Raw genomic sequence first — 24,858 nt, 5'->3', positions numbered from 1 at the left:
GATGATGGATGTTCTCTAAACCTATTGTGATACTTCACGATGTAAGTAAATCAAATCAGTATGCAGTACACCTTAAACTTATACTGTGCTATATGCCAATTATGTCTCAATAAAACTGGAAGAAAATATTCTCAAGCATCAATTATGATCTAAGATCTATCCCAAAGAAACTTCTGTAGTTCTAAGTAAAACTTGATTGTCAAGACAGAGCATTCAGATCACAGAGAAGGGGGTGGGATGACTCTGAGGACAGAGGGTAGGTATGACCCACTCCCGGGAAAGAGGGTCTGAGATCTGGGCAGTGAGCCTCTGGCTGTCACCTCCCTGAGTGAGGGAATATGCCATCCCCAAGTGAAAGAGCTTTCCTGGCAGCTTTCACCCAGACTGACTAGGAGAGCTCCCCATGGTCTGCCTCTCCTCCTTGGATGGGAGCCCAGCCTTCTTGGATGGGACTAAACAAGGCAGCAGCTCAGCCAGCCAAAATGCCAGATCATGTACATGTTTTCTTCCTTTCATTCTTAGCCTCCTTCTGTTCTCCAGGGGAGGGCAGAATGAGGAGGGATGTGAGAAGAAAGAGGTTGGAAGAGTAAATGCTGCTTACAGAAGCCACTATCCTTTGCCTTTAGTCTCATTTAGTTCCTGCCTCACTTGGGGATAACACTGGCTACTAAGGGGTACTCAAGGGACCCTGGTTAGTGTTATGAAATTCAAACCAAACCCAGGTGCCAAGTGGAACATGCTGCCATGGGATTAAAACAAGCATGTCTCCTGAGTATCAATTTTATGAAGTTATTTGAAGAAAAATTATTTTCATGTGAAAAAATAGAATGGAAAATTTATGTGAATTCTTAGGACAAAACAAGACTCCAAATTATTTCATGCCTGTGGCTGGGGCTTTGGGTCACACCTCCACGTTCCCTGAGGCTCATGATATTTCTCTTTTGGCTTCAGGAATCTTTCGGTAAAACATTTTCAGACGTACTGCAGTAAGATAAATTCAGAAAAATGTGTTCATTGGATTTGACATTTCTGAGGTCTCTGATGACATGCTAACAGCAATTTCAGAGAAGTGGTTTTAGGAGGGAATGGTATGAGACCAATAAGGGTAGCTCGACCTAAAAAAAAAAAAGAGAGAGAGAGAAAGGAAGGGAGCCAAAGTGAACTGTGGGGTCCTGTCCCATGACCACTGCTGTGTTTAGTGCCAGGGAGGAAAAAGTCATAATTGTGGTGGGGTCTCTCAAAGGAGAGGCCATTCCATCACTGAGGCACTACCCACCCAGCACATTGGGAGTAGCGGGTGGCCTGGCAGCTGGGCAGGACAAACTGGGGAGCATTAGTGGGTGGTAGAGATGGACAGTGTATAGTACGTAATAAGACCTGTATTAGGAAGAACTGGGGTCCCCTTCTGTGTCCAGAATTAGTGACGCTATTTGGAGAAAATCAGGCTCTTACCTTTTTCATCTGAACAATGAGGTGGTTGGATTGGTTGCTCTTTAAATACTAGTCCGGTGCTAACATTCAAGAGTAAAGCTGTTTATCTTGATGGTAACTCGTGGTCTCTTCAGGAACGTTTTTGAGTTCCTGGATACTTTAACTTCAGGTGGGAATCTTTATAACAACCAGCACATTAAGAAAGCATTCGGGGCTTCCCTGGTGACGCAGTGGCTGGGAACCCGCCTGCCAATGCAGGAGACACGGGTTCGAGCCCTGGTCCGGGAAGATCCCACATGCCGTGGAGCGGCTAGGTCCGTGCGCCACAACTACTGAGCCTGCGCTCTGGAGCCCGCGAACCGCAACGACTGAAGCCCACGCTCCGTAACAAGAGAAGCCACCACAATGAGAAGCCCGCTCACCACAAAGAAGAGTGGCCCCTGCTCGCCGCAACGAGAGAAGCCCGCGCACAGCAACCGACCCAATGCAACCAAAAATAAATAATAAATTAATAATTAAAAAAAAAAGAAAGCATTGGTTCTCTGAGAGTTGAAAGTTAAAAGGTTTCCGCTGGCTAGATTGGAAAAAGGTACAATAACTTTTCACTCCCCAAGATTTACAACCCCGTTCTTAGGCCAACTCATGACACCCCATTTATCCACCTTAGTAAGAACATCTCTTAAGAATGCTTGCCTCTACCAGTTGCTCTACACTACCTGCCAGCCTCTGGAAATGGCACGGGAAAAACCACAGGCAGACCCGGTAACAACAAGAACAACGACAATTTCTGCGATCCCTCGGCATGCCAGCCAGTGTCCCGGATACATATCACTGTCTCTGTCATTCATTTCATTCATTCAGGAAGTAATTATTGAGGACACTATTCTAGATGCTGGTGATACAACAGTAACAAAACAGACAAGAATACCCGCCTGCCATTGGAGCTTGTGTCTTAGAGGTGTACACTCTCTGTCTCACCCTTCTGTCATGGAGGGCTGACCATCCCCACTGGAAAAATGAACAAATGAATCTGCCTTCTGTTGCCAGTTGCTTATCCATTCTTCCATCTTCCAAACTAATACAATTTGGACCAGCAATGCACCCAGTTAAAACTACTGACCTTTCCCCCAGTCTCTGGCAGTTAGAGGTGGTCGAATGTGTGTGTGTGTATGTGTGTGTGTGTGTGTGAGAGAGAGAGAGAGCGAGAGAGAGAGAGAGAGAGAGAGCGAGAGCGAGAAATGGAATAATGTGTGTGTAAAATGAAATCATGAGATATAGGTAGAAGTCACTGGGAAAGATTTCTATTCCTCCCAAATGAAAAAAGCCTCAGGAGGAGGTGGTTTTGCTCTCACTACCAGCAGGAAGCACGCTTGGCAGTGGACTAACCGTCTTGAGGCCATGAAGCCAAACACCACAAGTTAAGTACTAGGAAGGAAGAAACTGGAAGAAACCAGTAAGCAGCTGTCTCAGTCCTGGACTACTGAGTGATGGATTTCTTGTTATGTGAGAGAAAAAGTCCTCTTTTGGTTAAGTCCTTTTGGTGAAGTTCCTATTCCAGGCAGGCAAGGGCAATCCTCACGGATCCAAGTGACCTGCCCCAGCCACGGAGGTAGCGGTGGCAGAGCCAGCGTTAGGGCGCAGATCGGTCTCCCTCCAAAGGCCGAGCTCTTGCTGGGCTCTTGTGCACCCTGAAGTTCTGCATTCCTGCTAACGACTTCTCCTTCTGGCTTCCTAGCAATTGGGAAAAATGTTCAGGGAGTCGCAGGACTCTTACACTCACAAGGTTTCTTTCTTTCTTTTTATTTCTGGTCTTTACGTGTATTCTGGGCAGTGTCTGACTTTTCCCAGCTCCATTCAAATCTGACTGCACAGCTCAGCCACTGACCCCGAGGAGCCAGCTCCACATCCTAGAACTTCACTTCCTCCTCAGAGAACAGCACTATAGAACTTGTTACTAAGCCGCCCTGGTTTTCTTTTTATCACAAGAAATCAGTCCTAGGAGTGCTGGGACCCAGCTTGACCTCTCTCAGGAGACTGGAGGTCCAACCTTCAAATTGTATCCTGGTGACTTCCTTCTGCTGAATTTTGCTTTCCTGTGTGGATTTGTGTATACTTGACCTTGAACCCCTCACCTTTCTTTCTATCATGTTTTCTAAAGCTGACAGCTTTCCTGTTACTGCCAATATTTGGAATAAAATGCCCTGACCTTTCACTGCTGTGTCTGAGTCTCCCCGCTGCTGGCCTCATCCATTCCAGCGAGCAGGTGTGAAGCTTCCACCCTGCCCTCGTTGGTCAGGATGAAGGAGGCCAAGCCAATCGGTGTCCTGTGTAAAACACACACGCGCGCGCACACACACACACACACACACACACACACACGTGTGTACAATATAACAATACTAGAACAGTGATTCAGGTGAGCTACTTTGTGGAATCTCCCACATGGCATAATTGTCAGTGACTAATCTCTTTTCACAATCTCTTTTCACAAAATCACCACTAAAGGCACAGATCCCTGCCTCAGGGACATACAAGAGACACTGCTTTAGGAGAACAAAGGACTGCCACAGAACAACAGTGCATCACCCACTCCACCTTCAAGGAACAGAAAGCTCTAAATTGTCTTTGTCTCCAAGGATAAACTCACCCTGAGGAAAAAGCATGTGAGAAACTAATTTCTGTACCTTAAGCTTCTTCCTGTTCTGGTTCTCTTCACGGTGTGTGTGAGGTAAGCAGGTAAAGTAGACTTAAACATATTCATAGCTCAGTCTCTTTAAAATACTTTGAAACATTGTAACATTGTTGCAAATGCCTAGAGGAGGACACAAGCCCCATTTTAGTTCTCTATCACTATGTAACAAACCACCCTAAAATTTAGTGCGTTATAACAACAACCATTTTGATTTTCTCTCATGATTCGGTGGGTTGGCTGGTATCACCTCAGTGGTTCTGCTGTGCTTGATGTTTGCTGGGGCTGCAGTCATTCAGGGCTTAACTGGCTGAACGGTCTGAGATGGCTCATTCCCTAGTCTGGTACCTTGGAAGGGACAGCTAGAAGGCTGGCTCAGCTCGTAGGCTGGGACAGAGGGACCACTTTCTCACTAGGTGGTCTCAGGTCTAATCTCTTTCCATGTGATATTCCAGCAGAGTAGCTGGATTTCTTAAATGGCAGGCTCCCCAAATCAAAAAAAGTAAAAATGTCCGGCTTTCTTAAGGCTTAGGCCCAATCACTGGCACAGTGTTTCTTCCACTACGTTGTATTATTTGGTGAGTGTCAGGGCCAGTCCAGAGTCATTATGGGACTAGACTACGTGGCAGCATGAATGCCAGGAGGCAGGGTCCATTGAGGGCCGTCTACTGCAATTGCTGTTCACTTTGTCAAATGTGGAGATGATACTTGATATCTCAAATCACCTTCCATAAGAGAAAACATGTCACCATATTAGATAGATGAATCATCAAGATGCACACACATCGGGAACACCTAGAAACCACACACGTCCGTGAACCTGATTTGTTTGAAAAACATGATCAGGACCTCTAAAAAAATTCACATGTTATTCAATTATTACACACATAAGAAATCCAAGTTTGATAATGGATGGGTACATTTAATATTATCAGGATAATAAGTTAGTAATACCATGTGTTGGATACTAGGGATGGGCACTGGCTATCATCATTTATACATGATTTTATTTAATCTTCATAAATGCTCTGTGGGGTACGTATTATTGCCTCAGATTTCAAGATGAGGAACTGAAGTTCAGTGAGGCTTTGTAACTTGCCTAAGATCACACGTTTAACAACCGATGAACCAGGACGTACACTAAATCAACCTGAGACTGAAGCCTGTGTGCTCTTAAACTCTACAGTGTCATCTTACTTGTTTTGTTCTTTCTCACTATTCTATTGTTACAAAATGATCTTCAGTTTAAGTGGAAACAAGAGCCACTTCTCACACTCCCATCTCTAAAGACTTAAAACCCATTTCCTATCTAGGCAGCCTGCCTAAATCAAGATTTTAAAATCCAGTTTCTATCTTGGCATGATAGTCTAGACAATTCCCCAGAGCTCTCAGACATATGCCTCTGTGCTTAAACTTGAGCCTCGACCAAACCCCAAGGTTTTTATCGAGTAAAATTCTCCTCCTGGCTGATCTAGGTATCAGGAAAGTTTCCCCATTGGCACTAGAACTGTGGATCACAAACTCATTCGTGCCATCTAAGGACGAAAAAATGGAACACCTGTGCTTTTCATTTTGTGGCAACATGATTTTGGCAATCTTACCCCAAATCAGTTTACCTTATGAAATGTAAGATGAACGATTTAGTGATGGAAAATTGCCAGTGAACTCCATTGATACAGCTACCCTGTATGGGTCATGGATATACCCCCTTGTCACTATGCTCCAGCCACATTGAATTGCTTTCCTTTATAAGAGCTTCCCACACTCTCCTGTCTTGAGGCCTCTGTGCCATTTGTCATTTGGGAAGTCTTTTGCTCAAATCTCCACCTTTTAAAATCTTTCAAGTCCAAGTTCAAAAGTCACCTTCCAAATCAAGTTTTTCTTCATCATCTGAGTTGAAGTAATTAATCTCTTCTCTGTGAATCCGTATTAGTTAACTATTGCTACAGAAAAAAACAAAACAAAACATCCCCCCTCCAAAAAAACCTTAAAGGCTTAAAACAACACTGTTTATTTGCTCACGATTCTCCAGGTTGATAATTTGAGTAGAGCACAGCTGGGATACTTTGTCTCCATGTGGTGTTAAAGGGGTTTTATTGATACGTTTGTAGTCTGTAGCATGAGGCCAGCTGGCTGAGGAGGGCCTTACTCGCGTGTCCAAGGCCTTGACTGTGTTGTTTGGGATGACTGGGTAGTTTGAGCTTTCTCTCTCCCTGAGCAGAGAGTGTCTGTCACAAGGCTGTTGTAGAACAACATTTTGCCACATTTTATTGGTCAAAGCAAGTCATGAGGCTAGGCCAGATATAAAAGGTAGGGAAATTAAAATATGCCTCCAACTTCTTCAAATATGGCCTTACTGGCTTAATTTTTTCCATAAATTTTCTACAGTCTTCCTCAATATTGCAATTTATAATTAGAAACTTGCATAAACACACTTATAATTAGAAACTTGCGTAAACGCACCTTCAATTGCGTTTTCTCTGCAAGCCATAATAATTTAAATGTTTTAGATTAATTTTTGCTTATACGAAAGTTGCAAAAATAGCACCAATAGTTTCCAAATATCCTTCACTCGTCTTCCCCAGTGTTAACATCTTACGTCACCATAGGACAATTGTCAGCAAAAGGAAATGAACTTGCTGTAATACTACTAACTAAACTGAACACCTTGCTTGCATTTTGACACTAATGTTCTTTTACTGTTCTAGAATCTACTCAGGCTCCCACTTGCATTTATTTGTTACTCCTCCTTAGTCTTCTGCAGTCATTAAGAGTTCCTCAGTCTTGCCTTGTCTTTAATGACCTTGGCATTTTACAACAGTGTTGGTCAGTTATTTTGTTGAGTGTCCCTCACTTGAGTTTGCTGCTGTCTAAGGTTTTCTCATGACTGGACACAAGAGCACATATTTTGGACAAAAGTACCACAGGTATGATGTGTCCCCCTCAGTGCATTGTATCACAAGGTTCATGATGTTAATGTGTGTTATTTCCTGATACTACTGATCTTCATCACTCACTTGGTTAAGGTAGTCTTTGCCTGGTTTCTCACTGAAAAGTTACCATCTTTCCCTTTGAGGTTAAAACTTACTTAGGAGACACTTTGAAACTATGAAAATAAATTTCTTATCAAACTTTCATCCACTAAATCTAGCATCGATCAGTGGATTCTTCTATAATTATGACTATATTGTTTACCTAATGGTAATTTTCTATTTTCTTCTATATTTATTCATTGAAATTTACTGTAAGAAAGAGCTTTCCTTTCTCCTCATTTATTTATATCTGTATGGACTCTATCTTATTCTATGGGCTAAAATCCAATACTAGCATTATTTATTTGGCTGCTCAAATATATAAACCATAATACTTTTAATTGTGAAAATACTCTCCTCCTAGGACAGAGACACCTAATAAGCTCAGAGAAAATTCTACTAAATGGAAGATATTAAAATTCTGATTATATATCTCTCTATATTAAAATGTATAAATATCTGAGCTTAAATATTTGCAAAGCTATTGTCTTCTTGCCTCCACTTTGATTTTTCCTTTCTTTCTTTTTACAAAATAAAGCTCATTAAATAAGTTGTTACTATTTATGCTTTTTGAATATTTTTCCAAATATTGTAAAATCTGGTACAGGGTATAACTTTATCCTATTAAACAGGAGCTCTGTCTAAAGCGTCCTTACATAAATCAAGTCTTCCAAAATACAATTTAAAAATTTCAAAATTAAATCTTTTACACAATATGAACTCTCATTGTTTAATTATTTTTTAGCAAATTCCTTGTTTTCATAGGGATAAATTTCAGTGTCTTCCCATCTGCAGTTTTGTTTTCAATAATTGCAATTATAAAGACTAAAAAGCTGAAGTTACTTTTCTGTCTGTTTGTTGAATATCTTAACTAAAGACTTCTAGCTGATTTTGAGCAAAATGCAATTTCTAAAAGCTGATTAGTGACCAACACCAAAAAAAGTGTGCATATCCTCTAAATATGATATACAGTTCACTCTAAGTTTTGTATATGTAAAACTATGTGTGGATTTTGACTACATTTGAATTAATAGAATATCACGGTGTTATTACATATGTACCACAGTCAATCCCAAGCACATTTCTGCTCCATAGATTTGTCACTTTAGTAAAAGCATTCTTTTACTGTGATGCTCCATGAAAATATGTATTCATATTATAATTTGCATTCATAAATTTAATTTTTAAAGTTATAGTAGCATTTACAATACAGTCAGAAAATTCACCTTTGACACAATAAACTTCCAAAAGCTTTTCTTTGATTCTGTGAATTGGATTAAACATTTTGACTCAGAATTGGAATTAATTGATTTTCTGTTTAATTCATCTGCTCACACTATTATAAAACTGTCATAATTTAACTGTTTGCAAAATCTTCTGCTAATGGTGTCAACTCATTAATAGCCATTGCTCACAGGCCCAAGGAAACTTGGAATTAAAAATGAGAGAAATTAACTTAGGTTAACTGTCATTTGACACAAGTGAAGCCATGCTGCATGGCATGATATGTACTTGGGCTTAAAGATATAGGTCAGATTTCAACAAGTAGGTTCATGTTGGGAAGAAGGTTCCAAGTGGAAGTAGCAGCATGAACAAAAGCATGGACAGCAAATGCCAAATGCCAAGTACAATCGGTCCTCCATATCCACAGGTTTCCAATCCATGGATTCAACCAACCTCAGATAGAAAATATTCAGAAAAAAAAAAATCCAGAAAGTTCCAAAAGGCAAAACTTGAATTTTCAGGCACCAGCAACTATATATATAGCATTTACATTGTGTTAGGTATTATAAGTAATCTATAGATGATTTAAAGTATATGGGAGGTTTGCATAGATTATATGCAAATACCTCACCATTTTATATAAGGGACTTGAGTATTCGAGGATTTTGGTACCCAAGAAGGTCCTAGAACCAATCCCTGTGGATACAGAGAGACTACTGTATGTTTTTAAAATAATGAGCATTAAGAATAATGACTAACTTTTGATGTAGATGTTGCTACTTCTTCCGCAGATTTCTGTCTTCTGATTGTCTTATGGGTCAATGACAGCATTAATGACCCCCTTGTGAATGGTATTTTGTGTGTTATATGTTGACCATCAACTTTCTTGAGAAATAAAAAATCAATACTTAATTTTTATTAAATGTGCATACATTAAACCCTTACTTTTGAAAGGGTTTATAGCAAAATAAGATAAGCATAACCAGACAATAAAAAGGTGATAGAGTTATATCATACAATAAATAAGCAAACTGCTGTAGCAACAGCATCCACATACTCTGTAGCAGGACAGTTCAGCCTCCACTTCCCACACGTATTTCACTTGCACTTAATCTTTAATTCCCTACATGTCCCACTAAACCCATTGACTGTCACCCTTGTGGCTTCCTGCCTCCCACTGGTCATGGCATGGGCCACCCAGCATGGGTCATAACATAACTAGCTGCTGTACTGTGGACAGCAGGATTTGTAGCATCAAATACATCTCCCACCACCATCAAAACAGGAAGCAGCTAGCTGTTGCTACCTGCTCAAGCCCAAAGTCATCATTTTATCAGCCAGTACCCTGTATGCCGTACTTCTAAGGAAGATGTAAGTACTGTTGAGACTAGAAAGGTTGGGAAAGGAGAGATGGGCTCTCTTTCAGAGGTTACCATGTGAGAACTCTGGCAAATGAACCTGCCTCTTACTCTCTGCTAAGAGACGCCATGTCAGAAATTGAAGTACGATATAGAGGTCTTACCAAATCTCTTGTGATGCAACTATTAATAATGATCCTCCTCTAAAAAGGAGAAAATCCAGGACAAATGCTAAACTGGACTGAATGCTTGAATAGGCTAAAACCAGAATGTTCTAGGCAAATCAGGATACGTGACTCCTTAAACCTGGAATTGCTTTTGACTCCAGCAAATACAACCAACCCCTACATTTTGTTTGTGCTTTTTTCCACGTTTCTCTTGAGTCTGACCCCATTTTCTATTCTCATTTTATCCACCTTAGCCTAGATGCTTGTTACCACATGGCTAAATTATCTATAATAACATATTTACTCATTTTCTCCTTCCACCCATTCTCTTCATACCTACCATAGTTTCCTTTCTCCAAAAACTTTTGTGTCTCATTACATCCTTGCTGATAAAATTTTTAATGGCTTCTCATTACCTGCAGAGTAACTTCCAAACTTGGATTCCAGGTATGGTCTGTCCCTATTCTATACTTACAGATTCATTTCTCACTCCTCCCTTACATGAGTCCTTCACTCCAGCTTGACTTGGTCACTGACCATTTCCTAAACGCTTGGCACTTCCTGTCCATGGTTTTGTTCATGCTGTTACTTCTATTTAGTCTTCCCAATCTGAACCTCACTTGCTGAAATCTGACCTACACTTTAAGCCCAAGTAACACCTTTAAGAATTCTTCTCTGATTCCCCATCTAGAAGTAGTCTCTTTATCCCCTGAAGTTCTGCAGTAGTGTAGAAAATACTCTGATGATGTATTAAACAAGTGTCTTCAATTCAAGAGGCTATTTGCAAACTTTTGGAGGAAACGTGATCTCTTTCATCTTTTAATCCCTAGTAATGTCACACAACACCTTAATTATTGCACATGCTGCTGCTTGATAACTATTCACTGAGTGAATAAATAAATGAATGGCCAATGAATCCACACTAGAGTGATAATGAAGAGTCCTTCCTTTAGAAATTATTTTTGCAATTTTTTGGAAACTATATAAGTCAGCTTGGGCTATCATAACAAAATAACATAGATTGAGTGGCTTAAGCAACAGACATTTATTTATCACAGTTCTGGAGACTGGAAGTCCAAGATCAAGGTGCCAGCAGATTCAGTTCCTGGTGAGGACTTCCTTCCGGGCTTGCAGACAGCTGCCTTCCTGAGTCCTTACATGGTGGAGAGGGAACTCTGGTATCTCTTTCTCTCTTTATAAGGACACTAATTCCATCATGGATCAACCCCCTCATGACTTCATCTAAATAAAAAGTACCTCCCTAAAGTCTCACCTCCTAATACCATCAGGTCAGGTGTTAGAGCTTTAACATATGAATTTGAGGGGAACACAAACATTTAGTACACAATCATAAGAAATGACTGAACTTAAACCTGTCAGTCGGAGAATCTTTTTGAGTGGGCTGGCCTTTGGGCATGTAAAATACTACAAATAGCCAGGTTGTTTCACCTTTGTATGAGATCAGCTTTGCTTATTAAACTTTGGGTCTTCCTTCAATATGAAACAAAATCAATTTCATGCCATTTTTATACTCTGATTCCCATTAACAAACAAATACGTAATGAGGATGAATAAAGATATAAGGTGTAAATGTGTGTTTGTGTCTCTGTGCGTCTCAAAGAAAGGATCCACATCAAACCGATAACAGTGGTTACTTAAGGGGATGTTAGTCACATTGGAGGGGTGAATTAGATGCTGTGTACTCCAGAACTGTTTTAATACTTTGTAATGAGCATATATTGAGTATTATGTGTGAAATAGAAAAATGATGGCAACACATTTTAAAGAATTCTTAGCCTCCATGGCACTGTGTCTGTGATATCTTTGTTGCAGCAGCTGCCTTCAAGTTCAGAACACAGTATTCCTTTTGAAGCTCCCAAGAATCATCGCACATACCCAGCTCTTCACTGGGTGAATAAGTAAATGAATGGCCAATGAATGGAGAAAATGGAGAGAACAAAAGTTTGACCCAACACTTTTCCAGTAATTTCTTTATATTTTTTCCAAAATCTTATCAGAGTGAGAAAATAATCTATGACTGTCTAGAAACATATTTGGAAAGCAAATAATACAGAGAAAAAAGGAAAAGCATGGAAAAAGTAGTTGTTAAGTGTTTGAACGATCGTATAAACTTTCCATGCAAAAAAAATTACAATCCAAAAATCAATGGATTCCTAATCATAAGATGAATAAGAGACATTGTGACTAAAATCAGTAAAGCTATTAAAGTATTTAAATGTTTAATTCTTTAAGAATCAAGTGTTAGCCATAAAAGCAAATGAGAGAACATCTGGAAGGCCAAGAGCTTGAAAGATTGAAAATTAAAAAGCAAATGGTGTGCTTAGTGCTACTGAGGGACTTCAGCAAATGGATATAAACTCATCTGAAAATAAATACAGAGTTTGTATAATTACAATGAGCCTGAAGATGGGGTTTAGCATTTATATATCTCCTGGGAAGCTCGGTGAGTCAGAAACATAAAACCAAAGCAACGGGAGGCCATTAAAATATTATTTCCTGTCGTATTGGAGAACTCAAGAAGAGAATAAACATACCGATTACTTGCATGGCCGGTTCCACGTCTGTCGTGGCCTCTTCCAACAATGACAGCAGCTTGGCTGATATCCGATGCACCGATTCAATGTTGCTAAACAAGCTATCCACGTCCAGCTGATCAATCTGAAGAAACACAAACACTGAGCACCAGCTGATGGAGAGAGATGCACAGTATTTAGGATGTTTTCTCCTGCTAAACCGTAAGCGTTTTATATGCCAGCCCATGCTGTTTCCATCAACCGTTCCTGTAAACATCCTTATTTGGGATTTCCAGAGGAAATGTGCAGTTTTTCATGCAAGAAGTTGGATGGTGCATCTGTTGTTACCTCCCTCTTTTTCTTTATTTTGACTAAGTTTTAATGAGTTGAGTGTACATCTACATATTCCTGTAAGAACCACAGTGTGAAGAAGATTTGGGCTCCCTAATCGGTATTTTATTAACCGCCCTCTATGAGGGTATGTACTAGTGCATATGCATTTAGAACGTCTTACTGCTTATACAGCAGAAGTCAGAACTTACTCTATGTAAGTGACTATTTTCAAAGCTGTTTTAAAACCACAGATGTTCTCAAAGTGATGACAAGTAGATTTGCTGAGTTGTTTCCTGCTTTGTTTTTTTCTGAAAGAAATGTGAATGGAAATCTTCACCAAACGTATTCTACTAATTAAAGATACATCATATTTGATAACTTGATGCATACCCTCAAAAACCAGTGTAATCATTCCTAGATCTTATAGCTGGTGTTTATAATAACTTATTCATTCACCCATCTTCACTAAATAATTCCTGAAGTCCTTCTAGGTACCAGGAATTGTAGTAGAGACCAAACCTGTCACAGGCATTGAATGATTCATAGAGGGTTGGCCAATGATCCTAAGCCATCCAAGAAGAGTATGGTGAGCTATGTGCCCAGATTTTGCTGGATCTCACTCAAAATCTTTCTCCTGAGTATAAGTCAGATCTCCTTTCATAATCAAACAGTGTCTAGTGGGTCATGAACAGCTTGGTCCAGGCTCCACTGGGTTGCCACAGGGGATATGAGCAGGTGCCTTTTATTCATGACTTATTGTGCATGAGGTCGTAGGTGGGTAACCGCGTCATCAATAATCGTCATGGAGAAGCTTCAGAGATGAAAAGCAGAGTTACTGGTCCAAAACGAGGTTGGCAAAATTAGGGGTGAGAGAGAGACAGGGAGTTCAGCTAAAGATCAGAAAAAAGGAGCCAAGAAATTAAGGGAAGTTGGGCACAAGGTCTATAGGATAAGAGACAGACCTGGAAGAATTCTAGAGCTGAAGGCCAACAACTGCAGCTTCTTTTTTTTTAGGCTCTCAGCTCGGTCTATTTAGGAGTGGGGGAGTGTTGTGGTCCGAATGCTTGGAAAAGAATTTCCACACATAAGACAAAATGTAAAGAAGATAGAATTTATTAGAGGGAAGGGTCGCTGCTGGAACAGCGGGCCGACTTCCTAGTAGTCTGGGAGAGTCCAGCCCGAACATGTGCTATTGATCACTTTTTATAGCCAGAAAACAGAAGAATGGTCCGAGGTGAAAATTTCGACTGATTGGTCGAGGCACATATACCTTCTATAGGGTTGGAGTGGGACAGGACATATGCCTTTCCTTATTTGGGACAGGTCCCGTTGCCCAGGTGGGCGTCGCCCAGGCGGGCACAGGGATTTCGTCACCGTCGTCCTTTGTCCTTGAAGCGCCATTGTCCTTGGAGCACCACAGGGCGGAGGCAGGCTGCTCGTTATTTTTTTATCCCGTCCTTTTTTGACATTGACCCCATTCTTGATGTCGTTCCCAATACTGGACATGGCTATCATTTTGATCGGGGTGTTCTGTTATTCAACATGGAAGCAATATGTCACATTGTACCTTGTTTAAAATTTTGTGACTGTGTCAGTTGTTTCCTATGCAATATAGTCTGGCTGGATATATGTCCTTCAACCATCTTGGGAAATTCCTCACCTTCCTGTCATCCGTCTGGTTCTCAAGAAAACTCCGAACTTTATTTGTAATCAAATTCTGTGTGATTGTATGTAGTGGGTTTATTTATAGGACTACACAACTTTTTTGTTCAGTTTTTTAAATGTATTCTGAAATTATCTATATATTCATATTTCATTAGTAATAATGAAATCATTATTAGCTCTTAGGGTCTTTAACCCAGTATCTCACAAAATGTTTCTTTGTTAAGCACTCATTCGAACAGGATAGGGCACACATGGCTCTTCTGCCTAAAGTCTATGGATTTTCAAGACTTCTAATTTCTGTATGAGTAAGTATGTTTAGTATTATAGATACAAAATATCTAAAAGGCAGATAACAGTTATATGGCTCTTTTTGTTTATCATAATTTTAAATGGCTCAAATGCCACATATCTCTGAGCACCACTGATTTAACACATTATTTTCTTTATGTATTGGGTATTAATTAAATCACAAAGGCATAACTTTGCATAGTGCAAAATATGTTTTACAAAAGTTTTGTATGAGTCAAATTTTTCTAGATTGATTTATTTTAGATGTGCTAGTTTGATATTTTTTTAAAATCATATTTTGAAATGAATCCTTCTAAAGTATAAAATTTCATCCCTAGTTTACTGGCTTTGTAAGCGAGTAGTTCATATAGTATACCCTATTATTATTTCATTTTGTTGTGGAATCTTCATTCTGAGGAACTTACAGTGCTTCATCTTTATTATATCATATACAATTCCATCTTCTCTGTAAAATATGAACCCGTTTGAAGGTAGGGAAACTCATGCAGAGTGAAGAGAGGTACCATGCCCCAAATTATGAAGGTCAAGACAGAGCTGGAGCTGGAAACTGACCGTTTAGTCCTATGTCATAGTCCATTCCCAGCAATAACTAATAATAGAATACTTTGCCATCTTTGTTTGGATTTTTTAGTGTGTTCCTGAGTTTTTCGCTAGGTTGTCAGTTCTACGATTTATTTCTCAAGGTCAGAATACTGTATAGTTGTCTAATTTATATTTTAAATTCATTTAGCAAGGATCTAATTCTGTATTCTATCTATAATCTTAGCGCAATGCAATAAATACTAAATAACAAAAACATAGGTTTTGATTTCTTTTCTTTCTGAAGGACAGAAAGGATTAAAACATCAGTTGGCCTGGTTTCAACACCCGTATCACCACAGGCCCATGGGGATTCTGTGAATCATGAACTGAATTCACATTTAGTCACTGATATGCCAAGGAACAAATGTCTCATCCAAATAGGATTTTAAAACTGGTAGATGATTTTCTAACTATTGATATAAATTCAAGGAAGCCTTTACATACATTTATTAATTATTTACTAGAAATGGGCAATACTCAGCTTAGGTTGAGTTATATTTTAAATGAAAATAAATTCATTTTTTTGTAAAAATATTTCTTTTAAGTATACATTATTCTAAGCAAAGTCAATGTATAATAATTTGAAAGTACAAAACAGAAAAATTAAAGGTCAGTATTTTGGGTGACAATTTAATTCTTTGCTTCACAAAAGTATTCACAGGATATACTTCAAATCGCAAGTTCCCATTGCATTTAAATAATTGCTGATCTTACAGTTGTATGTATACAAAACTCCCAAGGCACAAATGTCTAAGTAAAAGAAAACACACCTATAAAATTTTATCAATTCAGAGACTGAAATCATTGGTATCGAATTATTCTGTTACCTCCAGCACCTTATACTCACTGTTTTCAAAAGCTTTTGTTGCATTTTCCTGCATTCACATCCCAGCCCAAGCTCTTCCCTTTGCTTACAAATGCTTTGCCCCCAAATAACTTAAAACATTCTACCTATCTGAAATGGAAAATGGTAATTGTAGTATCTGTCCAGTAGTTTTGCCCATCTTTCTGTCCTTTCTGTTGCTTTTTTGGGAGAAGCCACAGCTCCCCAGCTCTACCTGATCTGGTGGAATTGTCACTCATGGTGCCTGACCCCTCCCTACTCCCTCCAGTGGTGGGCATGTGACCTGCTGGCCACAGCAATTGGTCTAGGATGACAGGTGCCAAAGTATAGCAAATGAGAAGCTTCACTGATTTTTAAAAATGGTTGTTGGGAAAAAAAAGGGCCTGGATTGTCAGCCCTAAATATGTAATTTCTGTCTTCAACAGTCATCTTTGTAGGGAGCTTGACTGTAGTAAGGTCAACACAGAGAGGAAAGCTAAGTCTGACATCGTCATGTGAGCTCCTGGGTCTACCTTGCCTAAAGCAAGACATTCTTATTACAGAAGGTAATAAACGGCCTTTTCTTTTTCTTTTTTACCATAATGTATTTTATTTTATTTTATAGATCTTTATTGGAGTATAACTGCTTCACAATACTGTGCTAACCTCTGTCTCACAACAAAGGGAATCAGCCACATGCACACATAAATCCCCATATCCCCTCCCCCTTGAGCCTCCCTCCCACCCTCCCTAACCCACTCCTCTAGGTCCTCGCAAAGCACCGCGCTGATCTCCCTGTCATATGCAGCTGCTTACCACTAGCTATCTATTTTACATTTGGTAGTATATATATGTCAATGTTACTCTCACTTTGCCCCAGCTTTCCCCTCCCCTCCGTGTCATCAAGTTCATTCTCTATGTCTACGTCTTTATTCCTGCCCTGCCACTAGGTTCATCAGTACCTTTTTTTTTTTTTTAGATTCCATATATATGTGTGAGCATACGGTATTCATTTTTCTCCTTCTGACTTACTTCACTCTGTATGACAGACTCTAGGTCTATCCACCTCACTACAAATAACTCAGTTTCATTTCTTTTATGGCTGGGTAATATTCCATTGTATATATGTGCCACATCTTCTTTATCCATTCATCTGTTGATGGACATTTAGGTTGCTTCCATGACCTGGCTATTGTAAATAGTGCTGCAATGAACATTGTGGTACATGTCACTTTTTGAATTATGGTTTTCTCAGGGTATATGCCCAGTAGTGGGATTGCTGGGTCATATGCTAGTTCTATTTTTAGTTTTTTAAGGAACCTCCATACTGTTCTCCATAGTGGTTGTATCAATTTACATTCCCACCAACAGTGCAGGAGGGTTCCCTTTTCACCACACCCTTTCTAGCATTTATTGTTTCTAGATTTTTTGATAATGGCCATTCTGACCAGTGTGAGGTGATACCTCACTGTAGTTTTGATTTGCATTTCTCTAATAATTAGTGATGTTGAGCATCTCTTCATGTGCCTCTTGGCCCTCTGTATGTCTTTTTTTTTTTAACATCTTTATTGGAGTATAACTGTTTTACAATGCTGTGTTAGTTTCTGCTTCATAACAAAGTGAATCAGCTCTACATATACATATATCTCCATATCTCCTCCCTCTTGCATCTCCCTCCACCCTCCCTATCCCACGCCTCTAGGTGGACACAAAGCACTGAGCTGATCTCACTGTGCTGTGTGGCTGCTTCCCACTACCTATCTATTTTACATTTGGTAGTGTACATATGTCCATGCTACTCTCTCACTTTGTCCCAGCTTATCCTTCCCCCTCCCTGTGTCCCCTAGTCCATTCTCTACGTCTGCATCTTTATTCCTGTCCTGCCCCTAGGTTCTACAGAACCATTTTTTTTTTTTTAGATTCCATATATATGTGTTAGCATATGGTATTTGTCTTTCTCTCTCTGATTTACTTCACTCTGTATGACTGTCTCTAGGTCCATCCACTTCACTACAAATAACTCAATTCCATTTATTTTTATGGCTGGGTAGTATTCCATTGTATATATGTGCCACATCTTCTTTATCCATTCATCTGTCAGTGGACACTTAGGTTGCTTCCATGTCCTGGCTATTGTAAATAGAACTGCAGTGAACATTGTGGTACATGACTCTTCTTGAATTATGGTTTTCTCAGGGTATATGCCCAGTAGTGGGATTGCTGGTTCGTATGGTAATTCTATTTGTAGATTTTTAAGGAACCTCCATACTGTTCTCCATATCGACTGTATCAATTTACATTCCCACTAAAAGTGCAGGAGGCTTCCCTTTTCTCCACATCCTCTCCAGCATTTATTGTGTGTAGATTTTTTGATGATAGCCATTCTGGGGCTTCCCTGGTGGTGCAGTGGTTGAGAGTCCACCTGCCGATGCAGGGGACACGGGTTTGTGCCCCAGTCTGGGAAGATCCCACATGCCACGGAGTGGCTGGGCCCGTGAGCCATGGCTGCTGAGCCTCCGTGTCCAGAGCCTGTGCTGTGCAACGGGAGAGGCCACAACAGTGAGAGGCCCGCGTACCGCAAAAAAAAAAAAAAAAAAAAAAAAAAAAAGCCATTCTGACTGGTGTGAGGTGATACTTCATTGTGGTTTTGATTTGCATTTCTCAAATGATTAATGATGTTGAGCATCCTCTCATGTGTTTGTTGGCAATCTGTATATCTTCTTTGGAGAAATGTTTATTTAGGTCTTCTGCCCATTTTTGGATTGGGTAGTTTGTTTTTTTCCTATTGAGCTGCATGAGCTGCTTATAAATTTTGGAGATTAATCCTTTGTCAGTTGCTTCATTTGCAAATATTTTCTCCCATTCTGAGGGTTGTCTTTTTGTCTGCTTTACGGTTTCCTTTGCTGTGCAAAAGCTTTGAAGTTTCATTAGGTCCCATTTGTTTATTTTTGTTTTTATTTCCATTTCTCTAGGAGGTGGGTCAAAAAGGATCTGGCTGTGATTTATGTCATAGAGTGTTCTGCCTATATTTTCCTCCAAGAGTTTTATAGTGTCTGGCCTTATATTTAGGTCTTTAATCCATTTTGAGTTTATTTTTGTGTATGGTAGGGAGTGTTCTAATTTCATTCTTTTACATGTAGCTGTCCAGTTTTCCCAGCACCACTTATTAAAGAGGCTCTCTTTTCTCCAATGTATATTCTTGCCTCCTTTATCAAAAATAAGGTGACCATATGTGTGTGGGTTTATCTCTGGGAATCCTGTGCTGTTCCATTGATCTATGTTTCTGTTTTTGTGCCAGTACCATACTGTCTTGATTACTGTAACTTTGTAGTATAGTCTGAAGTCAGGGAGCCTGATTCCTTCAGTTCTGTTTTTCTTTCTCAAGATGTCCTTGGCTATTTGGGGTCTTTTGTGCTTCCATAGAAATTGTGAAATTTTTTGTTATAGTTCTGTGAAGAATGACATTGGTAATTTGATTGGGATTGCATTGAATCTGTAGATTGCTTTGGGTAAAATTCAAGCTACTTGGAATTTTACTTGTTACCTCTAACCAACAGGGGACTAATACACTTCTCTTTATTTCTAGCCAAAATCTCATTTCCTCTAAGAAAACTTTCTTGCTCCCTTGGTTGGAATGAACCTCTCCCTCTGCTATGCTTCCATGACTCTTTCTTTGATTACCCAATGCTTACATTGAAGCCTATTTTATACATATGAGTTATTTATTAATTTATCTCTCTTTATGTAAAAACTGTGAGTCCCTCCAGGACATTGTCTTTGTGAGTTATTTGAATACCCCCCTGTGTCTAATACAGTGCAAGGCTCACACGTAGCACTCAATAAAAGTTTGACAGTTTGAATTGAATTGAATCATTATAATTCAAATGTCTATTTTGTCTGTGGGAGCCATCAATAAACATTCTTGTTCTTTACTGGGCTCTGAATAACAAGTATGAGAGATCAAAAGTAGTTTAAAGAAAAAAATCAAAATCACCTAATTTTGTTGTTCAGAATATCACATTAAGTGGATATTTGATAATTTTCTGCTTAATTTTATCCACAAAAACAAACTGTTGTTCTCAGTTTGGCTGTTAGTATACCAAAGATTTGCTGACAAAGCCTCCACTTCCCCTTTCGTTTACACTTGGGAAATCCCTGTTTACTGTGTTCTGCTTAATGAGCCTTGGGACACTCATCCTAAACCTAGTCACAGACAGGAATAACCAAACATTCTTAGGTATTGTGCAGACCCCAACCACAAACACCTTTAAAAGTGGACATTGAAAAGAAATTGAGAAACAAACTGTTAAAAAAAAACAAGCTATTGGGCTTCCCTGGTGGCGCAGTCGTTGAGAGTCCGCCTGCCAATGCAGGGGACATGGGTTCATGCCCTGGTTCGGGAAGATCCCACATGCCACGGAGCGTCTGGGTCCGTGAGCCATGGCTGCTGAGCTTGCATGTCCGGAGCCTGTGCTCTGCAGCAGGAGAGGCTACAACAGTGAGAGGCCCACGTACCGCAAAAAAAAAAAAAAAAAAAACTATTTTCATAAAAGTAGTTCATGTTTATTGTACAAAATTAAAGATAGCTAGCTAAGTAAAAGAAAGAAAATACAATTGCATATTATTCTACCACACAGAAATAACCATTGATATTGTGAGGTATGTCCTCCTTAATTGTTGTTCTCTCTGTGTGTGTGTGCATCTGTACAACAGATTTATATACTTCAAATAATGTTTTAAAATTTTCGTTTTTTTAACTTAGCATAACATGAACATCTTCTCATGTAATTAATTTTCCACAGTTGCAACATTTTAAATGTCAATATTATGTGGAAATACTGTAGTCTAATTAACCAGTCATTCAATATTTGAAATCTAGATAAATTGCCATTTTCACTATTATAAGCAGCTCTACTGGCTAAAACCTGTTCACACCTATGATTATTTACTTATGAAATTAGGAAATAAGTGTAATAGTTGAGCTAAAGTTATTATGTTTCTTAAGGCTTTTAACAAGTCTTGGTAAATTATAGCAGCAATTGCAAAGATTTTCTTCGAATAACCAATGGATTAAGAACCCTCAGCTGGATATTACTACCCTGACCTCAATTTGGAAATATACTTTTAAGCTTCTAATTTGATGATCAAAATCACAGAACTTTAATGTTCCAGACATATATACAACAACTGTAGAAGAAGGAAGAAAATAAATAGCATTGCTTTTGAGGACCATGGTGATTCCCACCAACCAAACTCTTCTCTGGAAATTGTTTCTAGAAAAGACTTCAGTATTTCTATTTGGTGTGTTTTGGCAGTAGGTCTAGACTCAATTTTGGACACTTTATTAGAATTCATATAGAGGAAATCCACCTTGAACATCATCTGACTCATTCTAACAAAACCTGGGTCCCATCTATCCTTTCTATATGGCACTTCCATGCACAGCATTGTGGTGAGACCTGGATGTATTCACTAAATTAGTTTGCTCCATTATTAATGTTGAAACCTAAAAGAGCAATGATATTAAGATTTTAACTGTAACAAGTAAGGTGAGAGTGGAGGAAAGGTGAAAATGTATTAAAAAGAAAAACAAAAAAAATCCAACCCCGGGCTTCCCTGGTGGCGCAGTGGTTTAGAGTCCGCCTGCCGATGCAGGGGATGCGGGTTCGTGCCCCGGTCCGGGAAGATCCCACATGCCGCGGAGCAGCTAGGCGCATGAGCCATGGCCGCTGAGCCTGTGCGTCCGGAGCCTGTGCTCCGCAACGGGAGAGGCTACAACAGTGAGAGGCCCGCGTACCGCAAAAACAACAACAACAAAAACAACCCTAAGAAGTGGGGACCCAATGGGTATGTTATGAGAGCGAAGAACCAGTTCTAGTTTTATTTTTTAGTGAGGCAACTGAGGAGAGGATGGCTTGTGAGACAGAAATTGCAGCAAGTGGGAAAAGAGGATGTTGGCAGAAGGCCCTGGCACCCACAGGGCTAGGATAATTATCTAATTACGATGGCATTCACTCAGACAGTTGGCTTCTAGATTACAAAGCTTTTCAGGGTAAACTAGCCATTATTTCATCAGTTTTCTCTAAACTACTGATTTGTCTGTGTGAAATTTCCTGCTGTGAAACTAGATTCTAAACTGGCTAATTGAGTCAAACTGCAAGTTGTATCAATATCACAGCTAGACAGCAAGTCTTTTAACCAATCATGCAGCTAAATGCCCAAGTAGGGGGAACCGTCAAGATGGCGGAGGAGTAAGATGTGGAGATCACCTTCCTCCCCACAAATACATCAAAAATACATCTACGTATGGAACAACTCCTACAGAACACCTACTGAACGCTGGCAGAAGACCTCAGACTTCCCAAAAGGCAAGAAACTCCCCATGTACCTGGGTAGGGCAAAAGAAAAAAGAAAAAACAGAGACAAAAGAATAGGGATGGGACCTGCACCTCTGGGAGGGAGCTGTGAAGGAGGAAAAGTTTCCACACACTAGGAAGCCCCTTCACTGGCAGAGACGGGCAGTGGGCGGCAGGGGGGAGCTTCGGAGCCACAGAGGAGACCACAATAACAGGGGTGTAGGGGTCAAAGCAGAGAGATTCCCGCAAAGAGGATCGGTGCCAACCAGTGCTCACCAGCCTGAGGCTTGTCTGCTCACCCACAGGGGAGGGTGGAGGCTGGGAGCTGAGGCTCGGTCTTCAGAGGTCAGATCCCAGGGAGCAGACTGGGGTTGGTGGCGTGAACACAGCCTGAAGGGGGCTAGTGCACCACAGCTAGCTGGGAGGGAGTCTGGGAAAAAGACTGGACCTGCCTAAGAGGTAAGAGGCCATTGTTTCAGTGTGTGCAAAGAAGGGGGATTCCTTCCCCATCTGCCCATAGAAGGCAGAGCACTGCCTACATGAGCTCCAGAGACAGGTGTGAGCCACGGCTATCAGCTCAGACCCCAGAGACGGGCATGATACACTAACGCTGCTGCTGCAGCCACCAAGAATCCTGTGTGCAAGCACAGGTCACTATCCACACCACCCTTCCCGGGAGCCTGTGCAGCCTGCCAGTGCCACAGTCCCATGATCCAGGGACAAGTTGCCCGGGGGAACACACGGTGCACCTCAGGCTGTTGCAATGTCACATCGGCCTCTGCTGCCACCGGCTCGTCCCGCATTCCAATTATAGCTACATTACCCCTCCCTCCCCCCAGCATGAGTGATCCAGAGCCCCCTAATCAGCCACTGCTTTAACCCCATCCTGTCTGGGTGGGAACAGATGCCTGAGGGCGACCTACACGCAGAGGTGCGGTCATAGCCACATATGAAACTCAAGAACTGTGCGAACAAAGAAGAGAAAGGGAAATTTCTCCATGCACCCTCAGGAGCAGCGGATTAAATCCTCACAATCAACTTGGTGTACCCTGCATCTGTGGAATACCTGGATAGAAAACAAATCATCCCAAAATTAAAGTGGTGGATTTTGGGAGCAACTGTAGACTTGGGGTTTTCTGTCTGCGACTGATTGGTTTTTGATTTTTATGTTTATCTTAGTATAGTTTTAAGCACTTGTTATCATTGGTGGATTTGTTTATTGGTTTGGTTGCTCTCTTCTTATTTTTTATTATACATTAAAAAATTTTTAATTTATTTATTTTATTATTATTTTGTTTTTCTTTCTTTTTTCTTCCTTTTCTTCTGAGCCGTGTGGCTCACAGGGTCTTGGTGCTCTGGCCTGGTGTCAGGCCTGAGCCTCTGAGGCAGGAGAGCCGACTTCAGGACACTGGTCCACCAGAGAACTACGGCTCAACATAATATCAATCAGTAAGACCTCTCCCAGAGATCTCCGTCTCAACGCTAAAACCCAGCTCCACCCAACAGCCAGCAACCTACAGTGATGGACACCCTATGCCAAACAACTAGCAAGACAGGAACACAACCACACCCATTAGCAGAGAGGCTGCCTAAAATCATAATAATGTCACAGACACCCTAAAACACACCACAGGATGCAGTCTTGACCACCAGAAAGACAAGATCCAGCCTCATCCACCAGAACACAGGCACCAGTCCCCTCCACCAGGAAGCCTACACAACCCACTGAACCAACCTTATCCCCTGGGGGCAGACACAGAGAACAGCCGGAACTACAAACCTGCAGCCTGTGGAAAGGAGGCTCCAAACAGTAAGTTAAGCAAAATGAGAAGACAGAGAAACACACAGCAAATGAAGGAGCAAGGTAAAACCCCACCAGACCAAACAAATAGGAAATAGGCAGTCTACCTGAAAAAGAATTCAGAGTAACGATAATAAAGATGACCCAAAATCTTAGAAGAAGAATGGAGAAGATACAAGAAACGTTTAACAAGGACCTAGAAGAACTAAAGAGCAAACAAACAATGATGAACAACACAATAAATGAAATGAAAAATTCCTTAGAAGGAATCAATAGAAGAATAACTGAGGCAAAAGAACAGGTAAGTGACATGGAAGATAAAATAGTGGAAATAACTGTTGCAGAGCAGAATAAAGAAAAAAGAATGAAAAGAACTGAGGACAGCCACAGAGACCTATGGGGCAACATTAAATGCAGCAACATTCGAATTATAGGGGTCCCAGAAGAAGAAGAGAAAAAGAAAGGGACTAAGAAAATATTTGAAGAGATTATACTTGAAAACTTCCCTAACATGGGAAATGAAATAGTCAATCAAGTCCAGGAAGCACAGAGAG

At 40.3% G+C, this 24,858-nt stretch overlaps 1 protein-coding gene across 1 annotated transcript in view; it reads right to left on the bottom strand.

Moving 5' to 3' along the window:
• ARHGEF38 (Rho guanine nucleotide exchange factor 38) overlaps positions 1-24,858 on the bottom strand; it is a gene marked incomplete at its 3' end in the record, with an annotated part of 153,093 nt that overhangs the window by 62,393 nt on the left and 65,842 nt on the right. Inside the window, exon 3 of the mRNA XM_082653586.1 lies at positions 12,457-12,580. Within this exon, the coding sequence (XP_082509712.1) occupies positions 12,457-12,580 (124 nt within the window). The remainder of the gene's footprint in view (positions 1-12,456; positions 12,581-24,858) is intronic.

This window comes from Grampus griseus (assembly GCF_964374135.1).
Source record: "Grampus griseus genome assembly, chromosome: 4".
Classification (NCBI taxonomy): domain Eukaryota; kingdom Metazoa; phylum Chordata; class Mammalia; order Artiodactyla; family Delphinidae; genus Grampus; species Grampus griseus.
Note: the sequence above shows the minus strand (reverse complement) of the source record. Positions and strands in the feature narration are given on the sequence as shown.